The following is a 27,256-nucleotide window of genomic DNA, read 5'->3' as shown; positions in this document are numbered from 1 at the left end:
CCACTAAATACTACATTCACGGGACGTTCACTTCCCGGACACAGTGCCATGAGCTATGAAAACTACGTAAGTTGATTTTAAACACGAGTCTACACTATCTCTTTGCCAGCGTCGATGTATAAAAAAGGGGCTGGACAGGGATGAGGTCTTCACGACAGAACTAACAGCTTTCCGATCTTGCAACAGTCCCAGAGTAAACCTGATTCCGCAGACACCACCGAGTCGAACTTTGGCACCTCTGTGTCCGGCGACGGGGTGCTGAGATCGGAGTCCTTTTCGGGCTCCCAAAACTCTTCCAAGCAAAACAAACTAGAGCTATCCCCTGGTTTTGACGCTTCCAAATCCATGAGGTCCTCAAATTCAGACACACAATTTGACCTGTACAGAAACAATCCGATGGACACAACCTCGCAGTCTCCCCACGTTCGGTGGCAGCAGCAGACGTCCTCCGTGTCGAGGGTTCCGAGTCTGAGCGACGCCGCTGGGATCTCAATGCCCCAGGTCTCAAACACCCAGGTCTTAAGCGGCCTGGACTCTTCCAACAAGTATGCAGGGTACTCCTGGGCGTCTGCCGCTAACCCCTCCTCTGCCGCAAATAATTACAACACCACGGCAGCTAGCAGAGATTTATGGTCCAGCACTGCAGCTACCGCGTCTGCGGGCAAAATGACCGCCAACACTAGTACATCCTCATCTCACTTGCCCAAGATGCAGGGCAACTATTATTCAGGCTCAGACTCTCTGTTCAATCCATTGTATGACACCTCGAACGGAAATATGCCACTTGCTGCATCGACATCAATGTCTAACTCAGATATGGATACCTTGGCGTTGCAGCTCATGCAGTTGAACCTTCCAAACTCGTCTTCCAATCTCCAGTCTTTACAAACTCATAAAGGACCTGCCTACTCTTCGAGCAACGACTTCTATATGTCCTGGCCCACGTACTCTAATCAAACTGCCAACGCTGTCTCAAAAGCGCCTTCAAACAATCAGGCTTCTGCATACATGAATATACAACCGCAAAGAAACATAGACCCGAGAGGCTCTCAGACGCAAAAGTCAGGCACTCCAGAGTCTGTTGCCGAGATCGAAGATCACAAGATCCAACTTGAGCTGAAGGATTCCATCATCAAGAAGCTGGAGGAGGAGGTTGCAAGACTGAACACGATCCTGAGGGTTTCCGATAGTGATGATAATAAGAAAACATTCGAAATACCAAAGAATCACGAACAGTTATATACCAAGCTCACAGAGAAGCTCCAAGCTGCCCAAGAGGAGCTGGAGGAGACGAAGCTCAGACTGGAAGTCATCTTGACTGCTGTTGCATTAAACCCGAACCAGTCAGTCACGAAGACCGGGAGGTACGACGAGGAGGAGATCGCGCACAAGATCATTACGAAGATGCAGATGCTGACCGAGGAGAACGAGGAAATGGCCAAAATGCTGAGCTACGGCAAATCAAAGGAAAAGGATATTGAAATTGGACTTTTGAGGAAACAGAACGTAGAGCTGAAGAGCAAGGTTGCCAAGTTGGAAGTCAAATTGAAAGAGCTCAAAAAGTGACACCTTTATTGCATTGTAGCAACGATTTGCTTATACTATACATTGGTAATTAAATAGAGAAATGCCGTCCATGCACCAACTTGCAGTTCAATGGCCGTTCGGTCTGCGAGTGTTCAAATTCCCGAGTTCTCAAACACGTAGATGTAGCCCGACTTTTCTATCTCCTTGATGCTCTCCTCGTTGGCAATTACGACCTTCTCGTCATTGAATAACACCCACTTTTCCTGTCCCTCAATCTGTTTTTTCAAAAATGCGACATAGTGGCCAGAGTGAATTGTGACTCCCTTGTGACAGATGACGCCTTTCAGAGTGTACTTTGTGCTACGTGCAGCATTCGACTCCAACTTTTTGATTCGCTCCTGTGGCGAAACAACCTCCTCCTGACTGACTTCGCCATCGTCGTCGGGATTAGCAAAAAGCCACTCAACCGCCTGCTCAATGTTGCCTTTGTTCAGCACCAGAGCTTTGTTTGCCAGTTTCGCGTTGAATCCCATAGATGTGAGCGACTCCACCTCTTGCTCCGAGACTTTTGGAGCGGGTGCTGAAGCGGGCTCAAAGGGATCATCGATTTCGGGATCCTCCATGTGTTCAAATAGCCAGTTCATTGCTGTCTCTGCATCGCTATTTCCTGTGGTGTAAAGGGCCCTCTTGCACCTGTTTTCAGGAAATCCCATGGCTAGCAGAGCGTTCATTGCGTCCTGATTGAAGGAAAAGGAGGAGGCTGTGTCATCTTCAGGGAGCAGCTCTTCGTCTGTTTGCAGACCGGATGATTTGAATTTTGAGAGGTCTATATTTTCCTCGAATTTAATCGGCACGTCTAATTTTATAGGCACCCAGTTCTCCAGTTTTATTCTTTGAGGAGACAGAATGAGATAGTCAGGAAGCGAGGTAAGTCCTTGTTTTTTGGAGGCCGGTTGTAGTTTTTGGCATTTTGGACACTCATACTCAACTGTTTCGGATGTGCTCAGCTCCAAAAGACAGTCCTCCAACCGCACCTCGCTGTACACCTTCTTCCCGTCATCACCAACACGTAAAACCTTGTCCTGCACAGGCAAACGAATGTTGTTGGTGAGCTCCTTGGCGAGTCTCACGCCACCACATCCCTGACATTTTATCTTATTTTCAGAAACAAAATCAAATGCATGGGTCGGACCGGTTGCAGAGACTCCGTTCAATTTCTGCGTTTCAATTTTGTCCAATAAATAGAGCAGGAACTCAAACGCGTCCTGCTGTTGCATGGTGCAGAACTCAGGGTGGCCCTCGCCGATCAGCGACTTGAACCCCTGTGGCTTGATCCCTCGCTGAAACTTGACTTTCTCGGTTGTCAACTCATCGGGGACCGAATATCTTCCAGAAAGCAGCCCGTCTCCTAGCTTAAATAGCTGTGTTTCCAAGTCTGTGGATGGATCACCCGGGTTAAGGATCTTTTCCACCGGCATTCCCTCCTCTATATGAAAGGCTGACGAAAAATTGTGAACTGAAAATAGCACCTGCAAGACAGACGAAAGATAGCACGAGTTCCCGAGATTCTTGATACCTGTAAGGCCCTTGCCAAACACGGGAGAAAGCACGTCTCCGCTATCGTCAGACATGTTGAAGTCCCATTTGATATTCTGCTCAATTTGCAGCTCTGTAAGCGTTTTCTCTGTCTTGACTGTCTGAGAAATGTCAATGCCAAAGGTGGCAAGGAGCTTGACAAGGTCCGGAACTTTGACCTCATCGTTACAAGTGTAGCAATACGAATCGGCCGAGTTCAACGACAAAGATCCAAGCTTGATCGCAATGTGGTGGTCTGGAAACAACTCGTGATGCTTCAATGCATGAGAGTTTCCAGCAACACCGCCAAATTGCGCCCGACCACAGCCAATAGATCCACACGTGACACAAATCCAGAGGTTCTCCTTCAATCCACATTGAGCGCACTGGCTTATATCGAGTTCTGCAATTGGCTTTTGTTCGATGTCGAAAGCATGTGGACAGGGGACAATCTCCTGCTCCCAGGCCTTGATTTCCTGCTTTTTATCGCTGGAGGTTGCTTTCAGAATGGCAGCGGCACAATTGGAAATTTGGGCAGGAATCCCTTCACTGGGGTAGTCCACAGACTGGTCGATTTCTGCACAATAGATCTGGGTCTTGGTTTCAAATAGCTCATTCTCTGTTTGCTCCTTGATCTCCAACTTGACCATCTTCAGCGGCTGTTCCGACTCCCGTTCTGGCTGCTTCTTCGGAGTCTTTTTATAGTTCAGGTAGATCGAGTGGCTGAAGAATTGCGCGTGCTGGCGGGTGTAATCAAGCCCATCTCGCGAAAATGCCTGGAAACAATGCATACAAATGTCAAGACCATTTTTGTCGAGCGGCGTCTCAAAGGAGAACATGCAGTCGTCCTTGTAGACAGGCGTATTGCTTGATGGAGGACTGATAATGTTATCCTCCAAAGATTGAAGATACTGGAGCGCCATCTTGGTCATTGGTGTAGAAGGCAAATCGATATAAAATATTTATTTCCTACAAAATGCGAAAAATGGTTCTGAAAAATTCATGACGACGTTGCAGACAAATCGCCCAGCTCGCACCACCCGTTCACAGGGAGACAGTTGATATATTTGCACCATTTGCAGCTATCCGACGCCTCGGCACCTTTATCTGCAAAGTTCTTCGATAGCAGTGCGAAATACGCTATCGTCAAGGCGAGACAGACGACTCGAACAAAGATCCATGTGAAAAAGATAAGTGGTTTGCGCGTCTGTCCGTCCTGCTCGTAGACAAAAGACGGGCTGTCCAAAAGGACAGTCCCCAGCACGATGCCGATGACAAACCCGCCAATGTGGGCAAAGTTGTCGATTCCTGGCAGTAGTCCGAGCACAAAGATAACAATCACTTCCACCACGGATCCGACCAGCATCATGACAAAGAGCTTCCTGCCCGCGCGGCCTTTCAGACGGGGGTCGTAGTGGTCGATGTTGTTGTTGTAAATCAGAAGAATGAGGTTCATGGCAACACATGCGCCACACAGCGCTCCTGAAGCTCCAGATGAGGCCATACCAGCAGGCAGGAAATTGGCCCCCAAAATGGAGCCGCCCATGCCCGCAGCAACGTAGATAAATGCGTACCTGAGTAATCCAATGTAGCGTTCAACCTTAGATCCAAGCGCGACCTGTAGCAGAAGGTTGAATATGATGTGTATGAATCCGGCATGAATGAAGATGGACGTGAACAGTCTCCACCATTGGCGCGGCGTGCCGTCTGAAAAACCAACGCCCATGCCGCAGAGTTCCTCCAGACTGCAGACGTCCGTGGACGTGGACGTGGAGTTGGGACACGGCCACTCCAGCTGCTCGTTATCGGTATATCCCGTGATCGTTGTCATGCAGGGCAGATATCTGGCTCCCACGTTGATTTGCACGTATGATGAGGGTCCAAGCATGGGGTTGAAGTAGGGCTTGGTTTGGAAAACGGTCTTCGTGTAAATGCCCATTTTCACCAGCTCGTAGATGAACACGACTACTTGAATGAGGCTGACGAAGTACGTGAAGTAAGGCCATCCTCGTTCACGTCCCCCAAAAAAAGTCTTGTATAGCGCACCCCGTTGCCGTGATTCTGGAATTGAGCTTGTTGTCGAGTTGTAAGCAGACTCCTTGGCCACCTCATTTACGTTGGGAACAGGGGGGTATGCTTTGGAAGGAGCGTGCCTGGAACGCCCTGAGACAGGAACGTTTTTGGCTTCTTCGGTGCGATTCACCAGCCGCGAGTAGTTTCTGTCGCTGAAGGGATCATCCTCATCGTCTGAGACGTCAAATGGGGAACGAACCATTCTAAAGAACAGGTCACTGAGGCTTAGTTGAATAAAATATTTATATAGTCTCTATTTTTATTTATTTATTTATTACATCATCTCGTCTCGTAGACAAAATAATGCAAACCAAGATACCCTAGGACCACAAACGCACCAACCATTCCGGCTAGCCAGCAAATATCAAATCTGACAGCCCCGACGTCGAATCCAAATGTGCTTAAGATCACAGCACCGGGAACGTTGATGTCCAGCCCGTACTTCTTTTCCTTCAGCACCAACCCGTTCACCTCGTTGACCGCCAAGGCCTCGTAGCCATAATGGAACACAGAAATATTCTCAAACCACGAAATTTGCACTGGAATCGTGTCCTTATTAATAAATAGTCCAGCAAACAGCAACGAGAATAGCAGAACAAGCACACCTACCATGGTAGCAGAACCTGGCTCTTTGATCAGAATCCCAATGATCAAGATTTCGAGCGATGCGGCCAGATTGAACAGGACGAGAATCAGCATAGAGAGCCAGAACTTGTTTCCCTCCATGTTCAGACCCACCAGTGGATATATGATGGCCATCAGAATGACAGGAGGGAATAACCTGAGCGGAATCACATCACATAATAATTTGCTCACATAGTAGCTCAGCGGATGATAGTAGTTGTTCGAGCGCTCTCTCACAAACACTAGTCGTTCCACAGAGAACGAGTGCAGCCCTGTAAGTGTTGAAAAGCCAAACAAAGTCAGCAGGAAGAAAAAGAGTCCAAGTCTGTTCTGGAAGCCGCTGATATTGTTCTCAACATCGTAGTAGAGATAGGAGCAAAAAAGTCCCATGATAAGGGCCAGAGCATAGTGCGACATCAAGAGCTTAGGGTTTCTGTATGAGTTCTTGAACGTTCTGGAGCACAGAATGGTGAGCTGTGTCCAGAAGCTGGCTCTAGTCTTGCCTCCTTGTGACTTGAAAAACGAGCCTGCAGAATTGTTATCTTGCTGCGCGTTGTTGAACTTTTCTGCAAGCTCCTTTATATCCGAGTGCAATCTTTCGGCGTTCAGCGACTGCTCAAAAATAGAAGCGACGACCACACTTGACGACTTGGATGTTGCGCCCGCACTTTTGACTCTATTGCCAAATTCGTCGCGATGCGAAGCATAATGCTGCCATTCACCAGTAGGGTCGTCCACGTCATTGGCAGGAAGCGAGGTATGTATGTCGTGCTCATGATTATCGCCGTCAACAGGCGAAAGCGTAGTGATCGGACTGCCGCCAGCGGTGATATCAATGAGATAATCTGCAATGTTGTAGCCAGCAGGACAAACGTACCCGTTGCTTGCGAAAAAGTTGCTGCAGTCGCTCATAAGGCCAGAGTATACCAGCTGTCCCTCAGACAACAATACAAGCTTATCGAATAGAGCCACAATGTTGCTTCTAGGCTGATGAATTGTGAAAACCACTGTTCTCTTGTAGTCCTTAGCCAGTCTTACCAAGCACTCAACCACGTTGAACGCATTGTATCCGTCAAGCCCTGACGTGGGCTCGTCCAAAAACAGAATCGACGGAGATGTCACCAGTTCACACGCAATGGCCACTCTTCTCTTCTCTCCACCCGAAATTCCTCGTTCAAAATCCGAGCCGATAAGCTTATCTTTAATGTGAAGAATACGCAGTTCAGCAAGGATTTGGTTGACTTTTGCCTTTTTGGTGGCCATCGACATGTTTCTCGGCAACCGCAGAAGCGCACTGTTCAAAACAGTCTCATAGACAGATAGAGTCGGGATGAGAAAGTCTTCCTGGTTGACAAAGCCAACAGATTTCTGGAAATGCACAAGATCTTGCTTGGTGGTGATGCGCTCGCCATTCACGTAAAAAGTACCTGACGCCTCTCCTCCCTTGTTTTTACCGGCAATGATGTCTAGTAACGTAGTCTTTCCAGCGCCTGATCCTCCCATGATAGCCATACATTCGCCGGGCTCAACGAGTCCAAAAGCGTTGTTCAAAACCCTTTTCCCTGCCACTGTGTAGCTGACGTTCTCGAACGAGAATATAGCAGGCTTGTAATCATCGAGCAGAGAGTCGTGCATATCCGGATCGTCATCTGGAGGCAGTTGGACAACGCCTTCGTCCATAAACAGCGGCGACCGTTTGATACCGTAGAATCCCAATCCAATGATAGCTGCGCAGCCCACAATGGTCCCTGCTATTCTCAATAGATCAATCACGCCAAATTTCGGCTTTCCAGGCTGGTCAAAGCCTGGGATCTCGCTCTCATGTAGACATTCGCCAGACTCACAATGGAGCGTGATGTACGGGTCTCCAAAAACATTGGTGATCAGATCGTTCATGCTGGGCTCTGAGAACTTGCAATCCTTGTCCGCCACGTCACAAGAGAAATCTGCAGGGCCTGCAATGGTCTCTGTGAGGAAATCCGAGATATCAATCGAACCTTCCTGGCCACATAGCATTTTTCCCGGGAGACATTTACAGGCAACGTCTTCGCAGTTGTAGTGTGTTGTATTTGCACCGAGGTCGTAATTGAATTTGCATTTGGACAAGTCACAGTAGAAACTCTCTTCCTCGGCAATCCAGAACTGAAAGTTGCATTTTGCCGACGTCTTGTTGCAACTGAAAGTCACTTGGGGCTTCTTCCCATTCAGCACCTCCAGGATCTTGGAGTTGGTAACATCGCACATCTGGAAATTCCGATTGACAAGGATACCCGAGTGATAGCACGTACCCTTCAATCCTCCTGGAACGAAAGCATCACAAACCGAATCTATCTGGCACATATTACAATTTATACCTCCCCATCCTTCTTCACAATGGCATGTTTCATTGACTTCTCTTTTAGGACGGTTCGATCCATCGGGCAGAGCTCCGCAAAGAGGAACAGAACAATCGTCACCACCAAATCCATCCAAACACTCGCACCTCCCTGTGAAAGGATTGCATTTGGAGAATTGTTTGCACTCAAAATTCGGGAGGTTACAGTTGAAGCATGGCGGACATTTGCCGTCTTTATCAGGGACAGAGTCCCCGATGGCGTTCATTGCCAATTGCTCCAGCACGTCATCTTGCAATTGCTGCCAATCTCCTTTGATAAGAGTCGAAAAATCGCTGTTTCTGGAGAAGGCACTCAAAGGGCCGACCAGACACAGCGCAAGCAATAACTTTTTCCTCAGCATGGTCACCAAAGACTGGGCTCTTACTTGCTATTTTGGATTTATGGATACTTGTGGATAGAAAGTCGTCTAAACGGATGGAAACAGCTTGATAATATGATTTTAACAATGCAGACAGCACAGACCGCAACTAGAAATGTAGCAACCAGGTGTAAGCAATGAATGATGTCGAAATATAGGATACTACAGAAATTATATTTATGGAGTAAGCGGGACGAGCGACGCGTCGCTCTGGTATCAGAAGAAGTCGTCTAACGTTTTCTCTGAATCTTTCTTGATCAAACCTAGCATTCCTGCCGGCAAAATCGGCTCCTTGTTTTCATCCAGCACATATCTAAATGGCATCTCGGTCGCCTCGTGCTTGCTAAACCGGATCTCAGGGTAATCAATGAACTCAATATTCTCAAACGGAGTACCTTCCAGGATCATTTTTGTGGTGCGCACAGCAGTGTCGGTGGTCATTTGTAGATTGCCTAGGCGTCTTGTGTCGCATTCCAGTTTCTTCTTCAGCTCGGAAGTTCTGTCTCGAGGCGGGTGGTCACCGAGAATGCCTCCGAAAATGAAATAATCAAAGCTCTCTTTGTCGCTGGTCTGCAAGTCAATCTCTGCACGGGGGTCCAGAAGACAGAGTTTGGATCTGGAAACATCCACATAATCGTTGACCTCTTTAGTGGTCCATACAAGGCCTAAGTCTCTCAAAGGTTGCGGAATATCTTGGTCTGTGGTGCCCTTTGGAAGTGACGTCAAAATGAGGTTGTTCTTGCCAATATCACGGATTATCTGACAGTACTCGAGGACCACCCATTCGGTGAATCCCTGTTCCATATGCTCGATTATGTACTTCATATTTCAGGAATGTCAAAACTACTGCCTCGAACCTATTTTTGCAAGAAAAAAAATACACCGACGCGTCGATAGACCACAACCAGACGATATTTGTTATCTCTACTGCTGTCAGGCGGCGGTGATGCAAACGGCACAAACGCGAAGTTACAGCCTTGCCGAAAAATTTGAGCCTAGTGTGGCTTCGGCGGAGTTCTTTGACCCCTCGTAATCGTAAATGCGAAAGCTCGCTCGGCGAAATCTATATACCGAACTAATGCCGAGAGGATTGTTTAGTCCCGAATTGGGCTTTATAGGGCACGTCTTTTAGTGGCTTAGCTAATCTCTCCGAAGCCGCACCAGGCTCTAGAATAAAACCGTTTGAAATTTAAACCCCTGCTTTTTCCTCGTTCTAAATTTCTCATATCATCATCATGGGCTATCCAGACGTTATAGGTGGCGTCTCCAGAAAGGTCTGCTCGGGCATTTACACACACTCGTGCCGTTTCCTAAGAGCGGGCTACTTTGAAATTGGCGGCCGCATGGCTGTGATCTCTAGTCCGCAATCGTTCATTGTTTGGTCAGCAATTCCATACGATGAAAGAACAATTGACTCTCTGAATAAAACCATGGTTGAAGGAGGCGACCTCAACACTGACGAGTCCTTTGTCCAGAAGGTGTCACATCTGATTATCCCAGACGGCGAACATACGATGGCTGTGCAGAGCTGGAAAGCAAAGTTCCCTAACATCAGAATCGTGGGATTCGAAGGCCTCAAGCCGGAAATTGCCAAAGTAACCGACGTTGTGATTCCGAACAGTGCCGCTTGGAAGATTCTTAGCACCGGCGACTTGAGTGCGTTTGGCTTCGATGAGACAAAAGATGTGGCATTGGCAGATGCCAGACTGCAATTTATGTTCTGGCCAAAAGTGTCAAACAAGGAACTTCTGGTGTTCAGCGAGCCCCAGAAAACAGTCTTTGCCGCTGACGTGATTTTTAATCTCCAGCATAATAAGAGAAGGATCCCAGAGTCAGATCTTTATAACGAACAGTTTGAGGGCAACGAGCCTTTCCATCTTTTACAAAGGCTCTTCTTTAAAAATGCGTTCAGCTTTGGAACTAGCTTCAACAAATTCCTTGCCAAACGGATGGTTGCTGACCCTGTTAGCTTCTCTCCTGCTTTCAAAGAGCTGCTTGCCAAATGGGATCCGGTCAAGGTCATTCTTTGTCACGGCGATGTGATCGAGCGTGATGGGTCAGCCGTTTTCAAGAAAGCTTTTGGCCATATTGTCAAGGAATAGTGTTCTTGTAGCAACAATCATATACGATCGTTCACCTAATAAATCAGTATTCGTCTCCACATCGAGGCTGTGCAAAATTTGGATTTATCTATAAGGAGGGAGGGCACGAAGAAGAGAAATCTGACCATACAATATTTGAGAGCCTATAGAAACTAAAAAAACCAATGATCTCGAAAGCAGTGATAATGGTGGGCGGAGGCTCCCGTGGAACGCGGTTTAGGCCACTTGCTTTGGATCAGGCCAAGATCATGTTCCCAATTGCAGGAAAACCTCTTTTGGCGCACACAATCGATGCCATACTAACAATTCCTACCATCAAGGAGATTATTTTGATTGGGTTTTATGATCCGGCAATATTTACCGAGTTCATCCTGGACTTCAACACGAAGATGAAGTACCAGAATAGAGACTGTTATCTGAAGTATTTAAAAGAGTTCAAAGCTTTGGGAACAGCAGGAGGGCTCTATCATTTCCGGGAGGAAATCCTGAGGGGCAACCCGCATGGATTTTTGGTTGTGCATGGGGACATCATTTGTTCTTTCCCATTCGTTGAGATGATCGAGTTGTACGAGAAGATAGCCTCAGAGAAAGGGGGAATTGAAGCCATGCTGTTTGGAGTCAAACTCACTAATTACGACCTTTTCATGGCACTAAGTGGCTCTGAACAGTCATCGTTTGGAACCATCGTTTCAGAAGACAACGGAAAAGTCATTCACTACGTTGAGAAGCCCGAGTCAAAAATTTCCGACATCATCAACGGTGGTATTTACATCTTTAACGAATCGCTCTTCCGCTGGCTGTCCAACGCCAAAATTAGCAAGATTACAATAGCAAACGATAACACAACTTTTGAAACAGTGGACGAGGACGTGATCTCAATGGAGAAAGATGTGCTACACTTTCTCCCGGATAGCGGTAAGACTTTTGTTTTTGAGTACAAAGGCTTTTGGAGAGCCATCAAAACACCTTCCGACGCATTGTGGGCCAATGAACTCTATTTGGATAAAGTTTTCCAGAACAAGTCTGGCCAGGTTAGCAGCGTGATTCACAAAGCCTCGGTCAATATCGAGCCTCCGGTGTTTATCCACCCTTCTGCAACCATCCATTTTGAGAACGGAACTAAAATCGGTCCGTACGTGTCGATTGGGGCGAATGTGACCATAGGCGCTGGTACCAGAATCTACAACTCCATTATTTTAGAGTATTGTGAGATTGGACAAAACTCGCTTGTGCGCAACAGTATATTGTCTCTTGATTGCAAGATCGGCAATTGGGCTCGAGTCGAAGGAACAGGTGTGAATCTTGTCTCGATAAACGAAATTGTGAAGAAAAACGGTCCTACAAAAATCAAGAAAGTGCTAGATGCAGAAACTAGTCGCGTCATCGGTATCAAAGATTCAGGCAACATTTGTATCCTCGGGTCCGGAACACATATCGGTGATGACCTTTACGTGCTGAACAGTTTCATTCTGCCTAGCAAATCTATCAAGGATGACGTAAAATACGAGATCATCATGTAACAAAGACGATGGTTGCCGACACTCCTTGTTCAACCCTATTTCAATCTGCTATTGTATGCCACTCCCCAATTTCCCGTTTCGTATCTTTGATTAAACACCAGTACATAAGTAACACGAAAATAAATTTTTTCACTTTCCGCTTTGGGAATAATCAAGTACTTTGACGGCTTCTTTTATCCCTTTAGAAACTAAATTGCGAGACCTCCTTCAGTTTCATTTGAAGCTGTTCCAAAACCGATAAGACAGGCGAGCATAACACTTAGTTTCCAACTCACTTTACACTTACACTTCTGATCTCTGAATTTTGCCAGACAATCCGTATCGTTGGCCAGAGACACCCGTTGAGACTATCTTTAATTGCGTTGTCCCCCACGCGGATAGTTATCAGGCGATTTGCCAAAGTACACCTGCGATAGACAAATCCAATACAGAGACCGAACACATAGAGACCGATCCCAAGATGCAAGCAGAACATCCGGAAGACGCTATTGCTGAGAAGATCTTGAAGCGGGCCGAGATCGCGAGAATTACTCGGCAGCTCAAAAGCAAGCTTTTCAGGGCTGGCATGAAAGTTAGAGAAAGCCAGGGAAAAGCTACAAACTCCTCCTCCCCACCTATATGGTCCTCCCCTACAAGAAACTCTGATTCGCTCGACAAGGGGACCTCTCCTTCTACGTCGCCTATGAAACGGAAGTCTTCTGAAACAGGAGACGACTTCTCATCGCCCGTGAAACGCCTCCACCACGCCAACATCCCATCGTCACCATTCTATCCTTCCAATAACGATATCGGATACGCGTCAACTGACAGGTCACCTCACCAAGAGAAGAGCGAGCTGGTACCAATTCCAAAGACTCCTCCTTTGAACAGCAAAGCCATGCTCGACGACATAGCTCTTCAAAAGACGTCCAACACAACCAAGGAAAACGCTGCCGGGTCCGCACAGTCGGCGCTACAATCGGCATTATTTTCCACACCAAAGAGTGCTCGTACGAAAAAGAACTTCGATTTCAAGACTCCTAATTCCAGGTACGTCGACGAGAACGAGGAAGGGGCAGGCCTGCTGCTCTACTTGTCGAACTCGCCGGCTAGAACGTCCAACTCAAGAGAAGCCAAAGACTCGAACAACTTCCTCAACATCCCTACAACGCCTAAATCCAACCACGCTTCCATGCTCAATTTGACCAGCACACCCAACCTGGGCATCGAGTCCACGCCGCCACGAAACAGCTCTTCTGCATTGCCGTTCTTGACACCGTCGCTTCTGCAACCTCCAAGCACTCCAGGAAATGGTAGTATACTCGGTGCCAAGCTGTTTGACACCACGAAAAATGGCTCCAGGACCCCGGCGTTTAGTATGTCTGATTACGTGAGCATTTTCACACCGAGCCCGAGACACACGCGCACACCGGAATTTTCGCACGGGTTTGTGAAGCCTGCGGTACTAAGTTACTCGAAGGAACTGAACGGAATAACAAAGGGCGACGATAACTAGCAACGGCATGTAACAGGTATAATTTAATTGGCTTCTATCAGTAAGGTAATCACATAACACTAGCCAATCATATTTTTTGTCAATGTAAGCAAGATCAAAAATTAAGGCCGAAAAATTCGTAATATCGATTGACATTGGATTAAAATGTCAATATAAGGACATCCAAACTTTTAAATTGTTGACGCATTTTTTCTGCTCTGAACGTATTTATAATGACTGTTATTGAGATATCCTCGCAAGACCAGTTCACCGAGCTGACCTCCGTGTCGAACAAGCTCATTGCCCTATATTTCCACACTCCCTGGGCCTCTCCATGCATCCAAATGAATAAGGTTTACTCCACGTTGTCTGACTCTTCTCAGCACAGCAACACGTCATTTATTTCGATCAATGCTGACAACCATCCCGAAATCGCCGACCTCTTCGACGTGTCTGCTGTTCCCTACTTTGTCTTGGTCAGAAATGGAACCATTTTGAAGGAGCTCAGTGGAGCAGACCCTAAAGAGTTCGTGACGGCGTTGAACCAGTTCAGCGACAAACCACAAGAATCGCAAAACTCTCTGGCATCCAATGTGCCACAACCAGAGCCTGTTTCTTCCAGACAAGCCGGCTCATCGAGTTCAAAATCGCCTTCCCCTGAGGAAGAAACCCCTGAGCAATTGAACGCCAGACTCGCAAAGCTGACAACCGCCGCCCCTATCATGTTGTTCATGAAAGGTACCCCATCTGCTCCACAGTGTGGGTTCTCGAGACAGCTGGTGGCAATTTTGAGAGAGCACCAAGTTAGATTTGGATTTTTCGATATCCTCAAGGACGACGCCGTCAGACAGGGACTCAAAAAATTCAGCGACTGGCCTACATTCCCTCAGCTCTACATTGGCGGTGTTTTCCAAGGCGGACTTGACATTGTGAAGGAAAACTTGAGCGAAGATGAGCACTTCTTCGAGCATGCTTTGGAAGAGGCAAACAATGCCAGCTAATTGTGCATGGTAGCTTAATGCGACTAATAATATTACTTGACCTATAATTGTAAAACCAGCGAGTCGTCGCTAAACTCGTCCGCAGACATGTTTTCCTGGTCACTGTTCACAATTGGATCAGTGTCGAACTCTGAGTCCGAACCGTCGACTTGAGCAAAAACGCCGGTTCCAAAATACAGCTCCTCCAGCTGCGATTTTGTTTCATATGCCACTGGCATGTCAACCTCTTCGTCGTCGTCGATTTTGAATTCTGTGTCTGCCATCATCAAGTTTTTGAAGTCTCCTCCCAGTCTCCTCACATTCACCCCACAATGGATGCCAGACTGCTCGCTTTTCTTCCGCAGTCTTTTCGAGTTCAAAATCGCGCACTCGTAGAATCCATCGCACGAAACTAGCTCAAAAGTACTAAGATATGTGTACCTGCCTTGTGGTATGAGTCTGGCCGTTCTCCTGGCAGCGAAGTCAGCGGTCTCTTGCTGAATGCGGTGCAATTTCCTCTTATATTTGCCATCCCTGGAATACCGCATGCTGAGAAAAGCACCAGTCTTGTTGGAGTTCGCCTTTATATTCCTGCATTCCATTCGTGTCCCTAGACATGCTATCGTTGTGGCAATCTCGTTCATAAGGGAAATTCCGCCGAATGAGTAACTGAAGTATGACTTGCACTGTAAATTATCAGATATGGAAAGCGTATCACTGAGTCGGGCAAGCGACTTGGTCAGACGGGAGGCGATTGACAGGTAGTTTTCAAGCAAGTTCAAATGGAACATCGAAGAGGTTTGTAAAACCTCCGTGACGACGTTTATCACAGTCAGATAATCTGTCTGTGGTTTGAGATCCGATGGGGAGCTCTCTAGCAAACGATATTCGTGAGCCCGTTTGACGTAGGTCTCATACTCATCTTGTGGATGCTGCGTTCCGTAGATGATTTTCCCGATCGAATGGAACACGTTCAAGGAGGATTCGCGACCAAGAAATTCATCGTTCAACGATGAACAGTACTTACACCAGTACTCAAATAGTATTATCGCGTTTCGAAGATCACCCGTGCCACTCAGTTTCTCTATTTTTTGTTCCACTAGCTGTCTGGGAATTTGCTTGATGGAAGATATTACACTATCTTCAGCGACGGCTATGCGTTTCAAACACCGGTTTAGATACCGTTTAGCCACAGGATTGAATTTGATCCTCGTCCATTGATTGCCTTCCCTACGCATGATCTTGCTCCCAAGAACCAGCTCGGTTTTAAAGTTCGACTCAAGCGAGAAGGAACCTCTTCCATTCTCAATGTCAACCTCATATTCGGTGATACAAAGTATCAGGGGGGGTAATCTTATTTTTGCATCGAGATCAAGCCACTCTAAAATACTTTTCCGGAAAGCTTTCAGCGTTTCGTCATGATGTAGGTTCGGCAACTCTTCCACAACGAGACACCTGAGGTTACCAATTGTCAGAACCTTGCAACTTTCCAGAAATTCTCCAAAACTATTCACGCTTGACGTTTCACTAGATGTCTGTGTAATCCAGTTTCTATACTGTACCACATTATTTAGACGGTTTTCGTGATCGTAGCCTTCAATCCCCAGATGGCCGTTTGGTCTGTTCCTGCTGGTCATAACCTCTTCGCACAGGATTTTGGCCGAAACGCTTTTTCCACACCCACTTGGGCCTGAAAGCACCAAGAGCCGATGATTTGTCCTGCCAAAAACCATATCCTGAATCTGGGTGCGTAGCTCTGCAATTTTTCTTTCGTGAACACATAATTGCGAAGATTCAGTCGGACAGTACTTCTCAACCCAAGTGATAGAACTATCAATTAGACTGCTATTCCTCGAGACTGTCTGTGGTTTGCGAAAAAGACGGGCTATTTCTTCTATCTTTGGTGGTTTTTGAATCTTTTTTACTGTCTCTGTGCGTTTGACGGTGATTTGACCATTCCCGTCGTCTGAATCAAGCGAGATTATGTCTGATGATAAATCATTTAGGTCTGCCTTTCTGGGCTTTTTGACGAACCGCTCTTCACCATCGGAAGCCAGCATAGAGGATTCGCGGCTGGATATGGTCACTACGTCTACCTCTGAAGGCAAATCATCGTCTCTATACACCTTCTTTCGTCGTCTTCTGTCTGGTGCCATCCTCAAAAAAAAGATTATGCACAATATTTCTAATGTTTACAGATAGTTTAATTATTACGTAATCTATAGGCTCTCGATCATGTGGAACATGCTGGACAGCGCATTGAGCTTCATCTGGTCCGTGTAGGCAGCAATCGTGTCATCTCGCACCGACTTGGAATTCAGAATCCAACTCACGTCACTTTGAAGACCTAGGGGAACCGTGTCTTCTTCCACATTGAGTTTCTTGAGCTTAGAAGTATGCTCCCATTTTTCGGCTGCCTGCTCTGCATTATCAACAATACTTCTTGGAACACCGCACATAGCTGCCACATGCATACCGAAGGACCCGCTGGAACGTCCGGACTCCAATTTGTACAAGAAAGTGATATTTTTCGATTTGTCGTCTACTATGATTCCCATCCGAAGAGGTTTGACACGGGGGTGGTTGATGAACGAGTTGCCCAGGGTAGCATAATGGGTCGCGAAAAAGCCGATTGACTGGACGTGCGTGGCGATGTGGTGCAAAACGGCCTCTGCGATGGCAAATCCGTCACTGGATGATCCTCCGCGTCCCAACTCATCGAGAATAATAAGAGAACGAGGTGTGCATGACTCCAGAATCTTTTTGGTTTCTGAGAGTTCCACGTAAAATGTCGACTTTCCTTGCATGATATTGTCGTTGGCCCCAAGACGTGTCATTATTGTGTCGATTGGGGTCATTTTAGCGGACTTAGCAGGGACAAAGCATCCAATTTGGGCCATGATGGTAGCCACACATGTCATTCTTAGGACCGTCGACTTTCCTGCGGCATTGGCACCCGTGAGCAGGCCAATATGGTCTTTTTGATCGACTCCCAGAGAAATATCATTTGGAATAAAATCTTTGGTACCAGAGATGCCACCTGGAATAAAGCATGGATGTCTGAGTTCCTGGAACTCGAGCTGTGCAGACGCGCTGTCAATGAATTCTGGTCTGCAGGCGGGCATTCCAAGAGACTCTGAAGCACGCGCCAAAGACAATATACAATCTAGCTGTGCCACGGCCTTGATGGTAGACGACCAAGTAGTGTAGTCGCCCATAAACCTGCCGTACATCCTTGCTTGTAAAGATTCACCAATGATCTTGTGCAGTTCTCTAGTCTCCATCAACTTCCTCACCAACTTTTTCACTTCCGGAGACCAGTATCTCTTACACTTGGAGGTGGCTGCCATTTGCTGCCAATCCTTGGGGATCCGCGAAATGGCTTTCGATGGAACTTCAATCAAGTATATCTCCTTCCCGCTATCTTTGTAGCACATTTCCTGGCATTTGAACTCACGTCTGTACTGACTTAACATCCTCTCAAGTTCTTTCTCTAGCTCTTTAATCTTTTGGTTGCTTTCGTCAAACTCGGGCTCCACACCGAGTTCTGGGACCAGGACTCCGTCTTTATCGGCTAAATCCCTGTCAAATGCATTCGACCAATTAGAAACGCACTCTGGCAACTCGGCCGGGAAAGAATCCAAGATTTTGCCCAACTCTCCACCTAGTTTTTGAGTTCCTTCAGAGTAAGTGGATTTCAGTATTCTGACCAGACTCACAATGCATTCGAAACCAGTCACGCAACGAGCAAAATCCTTAACCTTAAGGTTTCCAGAATGAACCCTAGCCAGCAATCTTTCCAAATCAGGAAGCTTGCCTAGCTTGGATTCAAGGAGATATTTGAGATCTCCGTCGTTCATCAAGACCTCCACGGAATCCAGTCTCGATTCAATGTTTTTTCTGGACATCAGAGGATGTGTCACCCAGCTCTTAAAAGTCCGCTTTCCAAACGGAGACACTGCACGATTTAGTATTTTGAACAAAGTGCCTTTATCACTCTGATCAAAAGAGTTACTAAAAATTTCAAGATTTTGAAGTGTCACACCGTCCAGTCTCATACAGCTATCGGAGAAACTCGTTTTGTAAGGATCGTATTGCTCTATGTTGCCCATGGAGATGACCGCGGCATCCAACTTGAGTGATTTGAGATACCACAGGAGAGCGCCAAATGCCGAAAACCCAACATTCTTATTTGAATCGTGGTAGTCCACCAAGATTTTTGGATAATTGGAAAGATCATCCAAATCCGCTGCCTCAAAGTACTTGCCTCTCGTCAGTTGCTCAAAAGTAGTTTCGGAGGTCCAAAACTCGTCTGCCGGCTTCAAAAAGTTGAACGTTGCGTGTGGTTGAGAGTTGAATTTGAGCATTCTCAACACAAATTGGGAAACTCTCGACTTTTCGATCAGCACCTCCGTAGGCTGAATCTGGGCAAGCAGTGTCTCTAATTTATTACAGTCCACATCATCGTCAAATTGAGTGAGTTGGATTCTTCCAGTTGCAGTATCAACAAAACACACACCGAAAGTCTTGCTGTTGTCATTATTAGTGACTTCCTTCAACGATAAGCAGTATCTTGACATTTCATCAGTCAACATTCCCTCGTCTGTCAAAGTTCCACACGTCAGAACACAAGACAGTTCTCTTTTGATGACTTTGTCGTCCTTTGTATTCGCATTTTTCTCTCTAATCTCCTTAGCGAGCAGAGATTCCTTTTGGTCCACCTTCGCAACTTTGTATCCCTCGTCAATGAACTTCTTAGCCCAATAATCAAAAGACATCTCCGGAATTCCAGCTAGTCTCATGTTGGCCCGTCCTGTGCCAGCCAGTTTAAGGTCAAATTTCTGATGTCCGATGTCTGCATCTTTTTCGTAAAGCTCGAAGAACTTACCCTTTTTGAAAAAGACTATGGAGTCCCACATCCTGCTTTTGATCTCCCAATATTGCTTTTCGAAAGCGGTAAACTTAGCCCAAGCAGACTTAGGAATGTATAGGGTCCTTGGATCATACTCAGGATCGAATTCGCTCCGTCCATCAGCATCCTTGATGTGCACGAGCCACTGATATCTTTCCTCATTCTCCTTTGCAAATCTGGACTGCGGTGTCTGCTTCTTGATCTTTCTTTGGGTGGACACCTTATTTGAATCAGCCGAAATATACGAGGAAGTGGACTCAAACTTAGATGCCAACGTGCTCTTTTCAGAACCAGGTTTTCTCGAGTTGTTTCTCCTGGACGGATTTTCAACTTCCTCCTCTTCGTCTGGTTCCATTGGCAAGTCATCGCCATTTAGTTCCTCTGCAAGATTTTCTGTACCAGGAACAAAATCGTCATCATCTGCAGACGCGTTGTCGCTCTCGAGTTCGAATTCGTCATCGTCATCATCGTCAGCGATCGTCTTCCTCCGTTTGATTCGAGGTGCACTAATATCAAAATCGGATTCTTCATCAGAATCTTCGATGTAGCTTATCTTCTTAGCACGTCTTGACTTCACTAATGGTGACTGTGAAGCGTCGGGCGCGGAACCGCGGTTCACGGAACTCGGAGTACTAGGTTCAAATAACTGTGACGATTCTGGCGCAGTTGATGCCACGTCCTGCGGGGCCTCATTCTCCTTGTCATCTATCACTGCTCCAAGTTTTATTTCCTTGGTTTCTTCGCCGCGCAGTGGAGAAGAGTTTTGAGGAGTAATGATAGCAGTAGACTTCAAAGTTGACTCCTCACTCGGTTCGGGTTTCACAGATTTCGCGTTGAAGAATGCAAGCAACGACGATTGCCTGTACTTAGAAGTACTCTTAGGGCCTCCTTTGTTTGCCCCTTTGTTTGAAAATCCGTCTTTTGCTGAACTGGTCATTGGAGCTTATATCCTAGTTTTGTCGACCACTTTTCAACACAGATCCCAATGTGTATGTATATATCAAAAGTAGATAACTTTTTATGAAAGTCCCACAAGGGATGCGTCAGAGATATATATTCCCGGTATTCTTTTTTCATTGAGAGCGCGTTCGCGTTTGAGATTACGTAATTACGATACAGACTTGAGAATGGACAGCAAATCAGCACAATTCACTTTTCACTAAAGTGTAAACTCCAATTCTTGACTACTAGGGGATATAGGATCAAGGACGCGTTATTACAGCCTGGCCTCTTTGTCAGCTTCAACTATCAACTTCTTGATAGTGTCTGAGCTCTCGCCGGGATGAGAACCGACGTACTCTTTCAGGTCCTGCAAAACCTCCCTAACCTTTCCGTTCACATTGAGTATTAATCTTTGTGTCTCCTCCTTTATTTTGATGGCATTTTTGAGTGTGTATTGGAGTTCCTCGTTACTCTCGTCAGTTTTCAAATTGCCTTGTAAATCAGCCACCGTGTCCTCGTGTTCCCTGAGTTCTTCCTTGTACAGTTTCTTATCCTTCAGAAGTCTTTGAAGAGCATTGGACTTGATTTGAATAGTGGAGACCATTATCTCGGCGTTTGTTTATTAATCTGTAGAACGCAAATTAAATAGATTCGGTATTCAAATATTAAAAAAATAATCTACGAGGGTTGGAATTTTGTAGTTCTCAATCAAGAGACAAGGGTGTCTAAAAGAGTTATCAGTTTGACCATCTCATTCAATCCCCTTGATCTAGAGTCTCCCGTCGCGTAGGTATCGCTGATTTCCTTAATTTCCGTCTTTCCCATCGAGAGATCTTTTTTCAGAATTGCGGTGATGAGCTTAGAGAAGTGAACGGTTAACTTTCTAGCTTTTTTTATGCATCGTTCGTTTTGGGGGCCTAAAGAGATGATCGTCGAACACACAAGCTGGAAAATCGGTATGTAGAGATCGTAAAACGAAACCCCTTCTAACTTATCATCGTTGTGAGAAAGGCTCGAGTCTAGTGAGAAAATTATTTCAATTGATTTCTTTTCGCCAAAGCCGTCATTCCCTGCGCTTTCTAAAAGCAGCGTCAACCCAATTTCTGGATCCTCCGCTAAAAAAGAGCAGTCAGTGATTGCCTTGAATATGTCGCACTGCAACAATTGTTTAGCACCGATCGCCGTTTGAGCTATTCTTGTGAGAAGACAAAACACGGTCTTGAAAGTTGTTAGTTCATAAAGTAACGAGTCAACCGACATTCTTGGACGTCGATCAGAAAGACAAGCCAGAACAATCTCATCCATCGACTTGATCCGCTGCACTTGCAAGAGCAAATAGTTGTTTTGAAGAATTGCCTCGATCAGGAAGTTACCCCTAAGTTTCGGTCCTTGAAGGGATATCGAGATTTTTAGAAGCGTCTCTAAAAGCAGCAATGCAGTAATCTTGCATGATCCCTCTGCTGTCAGGGAATCGCTGCAAATAGAGCCAATAAACTTTTGATCAGCAGATCTGATAAAAACCATGATTTCGGTCAAAACCGATTTGTTGACTGCACTCTGTTGCAAATAATTATTGGCAAGCACGTATAGATCGGCTCTTATTGTTGGGGTTGATTGAGGAGACATAATTCCTATTGCTGATGTTTTGAAAACCGGGAAAAGCCGCGTAGAATCAAGCAAAGCGGCAGTTTCACGCTCACTTTCAGACATTTGGATGTTTGCCTTGTCAATCTCATATAATCTGAATAAACAGACACACAAAGATATAAGGTCTTGGGCATAGGCAACATCGAAGTCCAGGTAGTCTATTACTTGGGGAACAATGCTCTCGAACACTTCGAATATGAAGCTGATTCTGATATTTCTTTCCAGTCCTCCATCATTTAAAATTACTTGGGTGAGCAGGGCCCAAGAGTGTAAGCATTGAAGCTGATGAAATTTGAAGTTATCGAAGGAAACTGATGCAGTCAGCAATTTTTTCAATTGGAGGAATTCTTTCTTAAAGTAATCGAGATTTTCACTCTGGCCTCTTAATGATAAAAGTCCCAAAGATTGGGATTCTTTTCCCACAAGGACGCAAATCCTATCAATAACTGACATGTCGTATGCAAATCCGTTTATGTCTTCACGAGTGAATGATGTCTTGATTGCTATCTTTTTCAAAATGTATTCAAAATTGAATTTTTCAAATGCAGCATTGGCTCTCTCGATCATGTTTTTTGGTTTGAATTCAAGAACATCCAAGAATTCAAACAACCGAGGTGATCCAGTGCCGTAGTTCTTCGAGTCTATCAATAGGTTCACGTATTTACGGGTCAAAGAATACGAACCGTAAAGGGACGTGTGCCTTAGTTCCAACGCAACCAGCTGAAGAATCAGACTGCGAAACATTGTGAAAGCAATAAGTGCACACATACTACCACCTTGAGTGACAAAAGGGTTTTTGAAATTGATCCTCGAATCAAATATTCTCCCATTCCAGAAAGTCTCAAGCCCAATTTTCTTGGTGGTAGTCAACAAATCAACGAATAAATTGGAGTCTTCAATGTCCCTTAGAAAGCTTAAAAGTTCGTAAGGGCTGTGGAGAGATTTCACAAGTTTGTAGATTATTTCCAGACAAAGAGCACTGATTCTCACGGGAAAGTACTCTATGTCTACAACTTTCCTGAATTCTTGTAAAATTGATCTCAAGAGTGTCACAATTGACTTCAACAAGGATTTTTCCGATGCAATATAACCTAGATCGTTTTTCTCACCAATTGTCATTGATCTGGTGTCTAATCCCAATAAAAAGTGGGAAACAGTTGCTATACCGGAAGTGCTTGGAAGATTTTGATTTATGAATTGGAGCACTTCAGCCTTTAAGGAGACTGAGTGAGGTTCAACAATTGGGGCTTCAAGCTGCTCGATAAAAGCATATCTGATCCTGGTAGACTCGTCGATCGTCTCAAGCATCGTGAGCACTTTGTCTTTTCTGAGCAATCGGGAGCCTAGTGAAAATTCAGCAATCCCTTTAGATGAGGAGTACAAAGTAGCTTTTTTGAAAATGGACAAAGCTACCTTTGAAATTTCTGAGTTTGCTACACCAACATACAGCGCAATGTTGGCAAGCAATGGCAAATTCAAAAGCAGCGCCTCGACAAACGACTGAAGCCCCCCAGTACTGATTGCGGATGGGGAATAAAATGGATTGTCAGGAAGAGTCAAGATAGGTAGTAGCTCGTCGGTGTAAAAACTCTCACGATCCAGAAGCAGCTCTATTACGTTGAGTGCCTTCAAAAGCAGCTTCGATTCTTTTGATTCTGAATCGAGTTCGTTCAACTTATCAATCCCGAGGTTAGCAATTGCAAATAGAGCATTGTGCACAGGCATCCGATAAAGGAATGTCAAAACTGCAGTTCCTGGGTGAGATTGTAAGTACTGGATAATATTTTTGCACGCAGTGATATTATCCAGATCTTTCAAATTGCAGGCTGACGCATCCATGATCAGTTCCGGTTGTAGTTGAGCCAAGCACGTTTCCCATAGAGATAGTATAGTTAGTTGCAAAGGAGTTGTGTAGTCCTCGGCGTATTTTTTTTTTGTAAGCTCCACGAAAATGTCCGTACTAAGGAACTCCACATAAGGCCAAATACCCTGACTTCTGTAGTTTGAACCCAAGTCCAAAGGAAAAGAGATTTCAATCGGATCAAAAATTTCCTCTTGCGTCTTCAAAGGTTGCAACAACTTAAGGACAAGAGTGGAAAATCCGATGACCTCCGCAGGGGATTTTAGCGACGACAAAAAGACATCACTCAATACTGCACTTGAATGCCTTAGCTTTAAGTGCTTGGAAAAGATCCAAGAGTCCATAATTTGCCAAACCTGCTGCCTCTCGTTAACTCCATCTCCAACAAGAGAGCTGATAACCATAAGTACTGATCCAGATAACGGGGTGTTGGCTTTCAAGAGTTCTGTCAATATTGCGATGAGTTGGCGATTGTCACTTTCATAAAGTTCGGCACGAGCTCTATCGCTATTTCGTGCAATATCAGAGATGAGCTGAAAAAAGCCAGACAGAAAAATCAGAGAGTCTTCTCCTAATTGAACGACAACATTATTTTCAACGTCAGTACTTTGATGTATTGAATAAGAGTGATCAGATAGATTGACTGGCAGTTTGGAAGACAATAGTTTATTGTAAATTGCTAAGGAAGAAAAAATGGATGACCAGCTGACACACGAAAAGCGACTTGATATGGAGGTTGAGCCACCTATTGGGGTCTTTAAGGAAAGCTCTTGGGTGGATGTGTTAGTGAGTTGCAAAAAATTGAACGCGTTAATAGCATTTTCGCTGCTGTTGGAGAGCGCAGCAAGCAAACAGCAAAATGTCGACACTATTAGCGGGGAATTGCATCGTGAAGCCCATTGAAGGAACCCATAGAGGCTGGAAGAGCTGTCCTCCCAAAATTGAGCTGAGAGTTGAGGCCTGGATCTGTAAAGGTAATATACAGCAAGGTAAAAGCGCTCAAGGTCAGCATTCTTTGATAAAATGTCTAGTTCGAGAGAGTCACTCAAAAGTAGAAGGTCTTCTTCCATATCACGGAGATGTGTTAGCACAAATGCAGCATTTTTCACAAAAGAATGCACAAATTCGCTAAATATTGAAGCGCAGAAGTCGCTGAAATGAGGCTCAAAACTGTAAACCTTGGTAGGAATATAAATTATCTCTGCCTCTGTCTCGTCTGCGGTCAAATTTCCATTCAGCCTTTGTTGTTGAATTGCCCGTTTCAGTTGATTTGTTGCGTCTGTATCGACATCTAGAAACCTAAAAGGCGAAAATTTTGGGATGTGCTGTTGCAGGAATAGACGGAAATCGTACATCAGATCTGCCCTAGGATCAGTGCAAAACTCGGGCTTGGAAATCTCAGATGCAAGCGAGAGAAATTGCTCTAAAGCGCCTATCGAAATGAGCATTTTGATTGGATTTTCCACGCTGCTTGTGAAGTCGAATTGCTTGGCCCTTGAGCTTTCCGACTTGCACCATTCAATGAATTTTGTCAAGAATACTAGCACCAAGAATGCCTTGATTGGGTTTTCTGCTAGTTTCTGCGAATCTTGTGTGAGTTCAACGAATTTATGATGCATATTTTTCACATCCTCGTCGGAATATCTTTCGAGCTCTGAAACATGTTTCATGGTTCCAGGGATATAACTCATCACTAGGATGTCATTTGTACTGAAAGTTGTAAAGTGATTGAAAATTCTCTCAAAAGCAGTGGACTGCATCCCATGTAAAGAAACCTTAGCAAAGTAAAGCTCTCCCAAAAGCTGGTGCTCCCGAAATAACGAATCTCGGCGGTAGATTATGGGCTTGAAAAAACTAGGGTCAGAAAGACTTCCCATAAGCCTTGAGCGGTCTACCAGCTGCTTTATTTCATCCAGCTCTTGTTCAATGGATTGATAGCATGAAAAAATGGTGTCATAAGATAGTTCCGATAGAAATTCTGTTTGCAGCCCCTCTGATGAAGACCTACATAGGTAGTAAGTCACAATTTGTAGTATGTATTGTCTTCTGGCATAGTATGCAGCTTTGGCTGAATCGAGAGCGGAGATTCCAGACGATTTTTGCTCGTTTTGGCATGCGTAATAGAGTAGCTCTGCTGCTGCTAGTTCTTCCAGATTCAACTCGTCTGCGAGTTTACTGGCATCCATAACAAAAGTTTCATTAAGTTGGTAATCGACGCCATCTGAAAACGTTAGTTTGCCCTGTTCAAGTTTTGATCTACTTGCATCGCATCGTTTTGGTTTGAGCAAGAGGTTCTGCAAATCAAATTGGAGTTCAGCTGTCAGCCTCAACTGATTGTCAAGCTGATTAAGCTGAATGGCTCCATAAAGAGAAGCAAATGGTACCGTTGACCAATGATACGACATGGAGCTCTGAAAGGGCAATGAAAGATTTAGGATTTGTGAGACAGTCGAATTTTTTCGAGTATAAACATGGCACTGCCACGCTTTACTAGCCACCTTGTGATTATGAAAACTTAAACGCCGGGTAAGTCAAAGTGTATGATTATATAATGATAATGGCGCGAAGATCCTCATACTGCCTAATTTTTCAACCCCCACCGAGTACTCCGATATATCAGGGGGTGACAGCAGAAATGTGGAATACTGCTCTGCTTGATCATTAACACGACTGGCTATTGGTGCGTTATTCAAAGGCTTCACTAGACCAAATAAGACATAGACACGGTGCTGAATATGTAGAGACCGTGCTATCGCTGATGGATCTTGGGGTGCTAAATTACGGCTGGGCATTAATGCCGATAAAAAATAATTTTCGTGAAAATAGCTCGAAACAATAAGTTTGTTAGGATATAAGGAGAAGCATTCGAAAAAAAACTCTAAATATTGAACAAGGTAACAATTCTTCAAAGAACCACCTTCATACTATTTGCTGGACTTTCCGTTTCTACTAACAGCTATTGAGTTACCTGGTCATAGACTTTGAAGCTGCTTGTGTTTGGGCATTCTGAGAGACGAGAAAAGTTTCATCGAGTCAAAACTGGCATCAAGCTGAAAACAAATCGAGAGTTATTTCCACATAATTCGCTCTCTAGCAAAGTGGTTCATATCATCAAACCAGTATTCTCCTATCCAACCAGCAAAGAGGATTCTTCGAATTCAGTGATAACAGGATTATTCTAAATCACTTGAACGCAACGTTTCCATCCGCTATTTTCTGCCTATTCTACCCTATCAGATTGTTGACATCCTGCTATAGGGTTTGC

General features: G+C 45.2%; 13 protein-coding genes across 13 annotated transcripts; 5 read left to right on the top strand and 8 right to left on the bottom strand.

The window, feature by feature from the left end:
* Positions 1-48: 48 nt before the first annotated feature.
* KL928_002007 (uncharacterized protein) lies at positions 49-1,566 on the top strand (the record flags this gene model as incomplete). The annotated part of the gene is made up of 2 exons (XM_043202436.1): positions 49-66; positions 187-1,566. 2 exons carry the CDS (start codon positions 49-51, stop codon positions 1,564-1,566), a joined length of 1,398 nt encoding a protein of 465 aa, XP_043060212.1.
* A 113-nt stretch (positions 1,567-1,679) lies between these two features.
* KL928_002006 (uncharacterized protein) lies at positions 1,680-4,034 on the bottom strand (the record flags this gene model as incomplete). Its single annotated transcript, XM_043202435.1, has 1 exon — positions 1,680-4,034. The coding sequence occupies one exon, from the start codon at positions 4,032-4,034 to the stop codon at positions 1,680-1,682; it is 2,355 nt and encodes a 784-aa protein (XP_043060211.1).
* A 68-nt stretch (positions 4,035-4,102) lies between these two features.
* KL928_002005 (uncharacterized protein) lies at positions 4,103-5,377 on the bottom strand (the record flags this gene model as incomplete). Its single annotated transcript, XM_043202434.1, has 1 exon — positions 4,103-5,377. One exon carries the CDS (start codon positions 5,375-5,377, stop codon positions 4,103-4,105), a length of 1,275 nt encoding a protein of 424 aa, XP_043060210.1.
* A 77-nt stretch (positions 5,378-5,454) lies between these two features.
* KL928_002004 (uncharacterized protein) lies at positions 5,455-8,535 on the bottom strand (the record flags this gene model as incomplete). The annotated part of the gene is made up of 1 exon (XM_043202433.1): positions 5,455-8,535. The coding sequence occupies one exon, from the start codon at positions 8,533-8,535 to the stop codon at positions 5,455-5,457; it is 3,081 nt and encodes a 1,026-aa protein (XP_043060209.1).
* Positions 8,536-8,769: 234 nt separating this feature from the next.
* On the bottom strand, positions 8,770-9,357 carry KL928_002003 (uncharacterized protein; the record flags this gene model as incomplete). Its single annotated transcript, XM_043202432.1, has 1 exon — positions 8,770-9,357. The coding sequence occupies one exon, from the start codon at positions 9,355-9,357 to the stop codon at positions 8,770-8,772; it is 588 nt and encodes a 195-aa protein (XP_043060208.1).
* Positions 9,358-9,788: 431 nt separating this feature from the next.
* On the top strand, positions 9,789-10,655 carry KL928_002002 (uncharacterized protein; the record flags this gene model as incomplete). The annotated part of the gene is made up of 1 exon (XM_043202431.1): positions 9,789-10,655. One exon carries the CDS (start codon positions 9,789-9,791, stop codon positions 10,653-10,655), a length of 867 nt encoding a protein of 288 aa, XP_043060207.1.
* A 164-nt stretch (positions 10,656-10,819) lies between these two features.
* KL928_002001 (uncharacterized protein) lies at positions 10,820-12,175 on the top strand (the record flags this gene model as incomplete). The annotated part of the gene is made up of 1 exon (XM_043202430.1): positions 10,820-12,175. The coding sequence occupies one exon, from the start codon at positions 10,820-10,822 to the stop codon at positions 12,173-12,175; it is 1,356 nt and encodes a 451-aa protein (XP_043060206.1).
* Positions 12,176-12,635: 460 nt separating this feature from the next.
* Positions 12,636-13,670, top strand: KL928_002000 (uncharacterized protein; the record flags this gene model as incomplete). The annotated part of the gene is made up of 1 exon (XM_043202429.1): positions 12,636-13,670. One exon carries the CDS (start codon positions 12,636-12,638, stop codon positions 13,668-13,670), a length of 1,035 nt encoding a protein of 344 aa, XP_043060205.1.
* Positions 13,671-13,882: 212 nt separating this feature from the next.
* KL928_001999 (uncharacterized protein) lies at positions 13,883-14,650 on the top strand (the record flags this gene model as incomplete). Its single annotated transcript, XM_043202425.1, has 1 exon — positions 13,883-14,650. The coding sequence occupies one exon, from the start codon at positions 13,883-13,885 to the stop codon at positions 14,648-14,650; it is 768 nt and encodes a 255-aa protein (XP_043060204.1).
* A 41-nt stretch (positions 14,651-14,691) lies between these two features.
* KL928_001998 (uncharacterized protein) lies at positions 14,692-16,785 on the bottom strand (the record flags this gene model as incomplete). Its single annotated transcript, XM_043202424.1, has 1 exon — positions 14,692-16,785. The coding sequence occupies one exon, from the start codon at positions 16,783-16,785 to the stop codon at positions 14,692-14,694; it is 2,094 nt and encodes a 697-aa protein (XP_043060203.1).
* Positions 16,786-16,848: 63 nt separating this feature from the next.
* Positions 16,849-20,478, bottom strand: KL928_001997 (uncharacterized protein; the record flags this gene model as incomplete). The annotated part of the gene is made up of 1 exon (XM_043202423.1): positions 16,849-20,478. The coding sequence occupies one exon, from the start codon at positions 20,476-20,478 to the stop codon at positions 16,849-16,851; it is 3,630 nt and encodes a 1,209-aa protein (XP_043060202.1).
* A 279-nt stretch (positions 20,479-20,757) lies between these two features.
* On the bottom strand, positions 20,758-21,087 carry KL928_001996 (uncharacterized protein; the record flags this gene model as incomplete). The annotated part of the gene is made up of 1 exon (XM_043202422.1): positions 20,758-21,087. The coding sequence occupies one exon, from the start codon at positions 21,085-21,087 to the stop codon at positions 20,758-20,760; it is 330 nt and encodes a 109-aa protein (XP_043060201.1).
* Positions 21,088-21,191: 104 nt separating this feature from the next.
* Positions 21,192-26,396, bottom strand: KL928_001995 (uncharacterized protein; the record flags this gene model as incomplete). Its single annotated transcript, XM_043202421.1, has 1 exon — positions 21,192-26,396. One exon carries the CDS (start codon positions 26,394-26,396, stop codon positions 21,192-21,194), a length of 5,205 nt encoding a protein of 1,734 aa, XP_043060200.1.
* Between the last annotated feature and the right edge of the window lie 860 nt (positions 26,397-27,256).

The sequence above is a fragment of the Ogataea angusta genome (genome assembly GCF_019207475.1).
Source record: "Ogataea angusta isolate 61-244 chromosome Unknown 61-244_NODE_4_length_877678_cov_91.023368, whole genome shotgun sequence".
Lineage (NCBI taxonomy): Eukaryota > Fungi > Ascomycota > Pichiomycetes > Pichiales > Pichiaceae > Ogataea > Ogataea angusta.
This window is presented reverse-complemented; position numbering and strand designations above follow the sequence as displayed.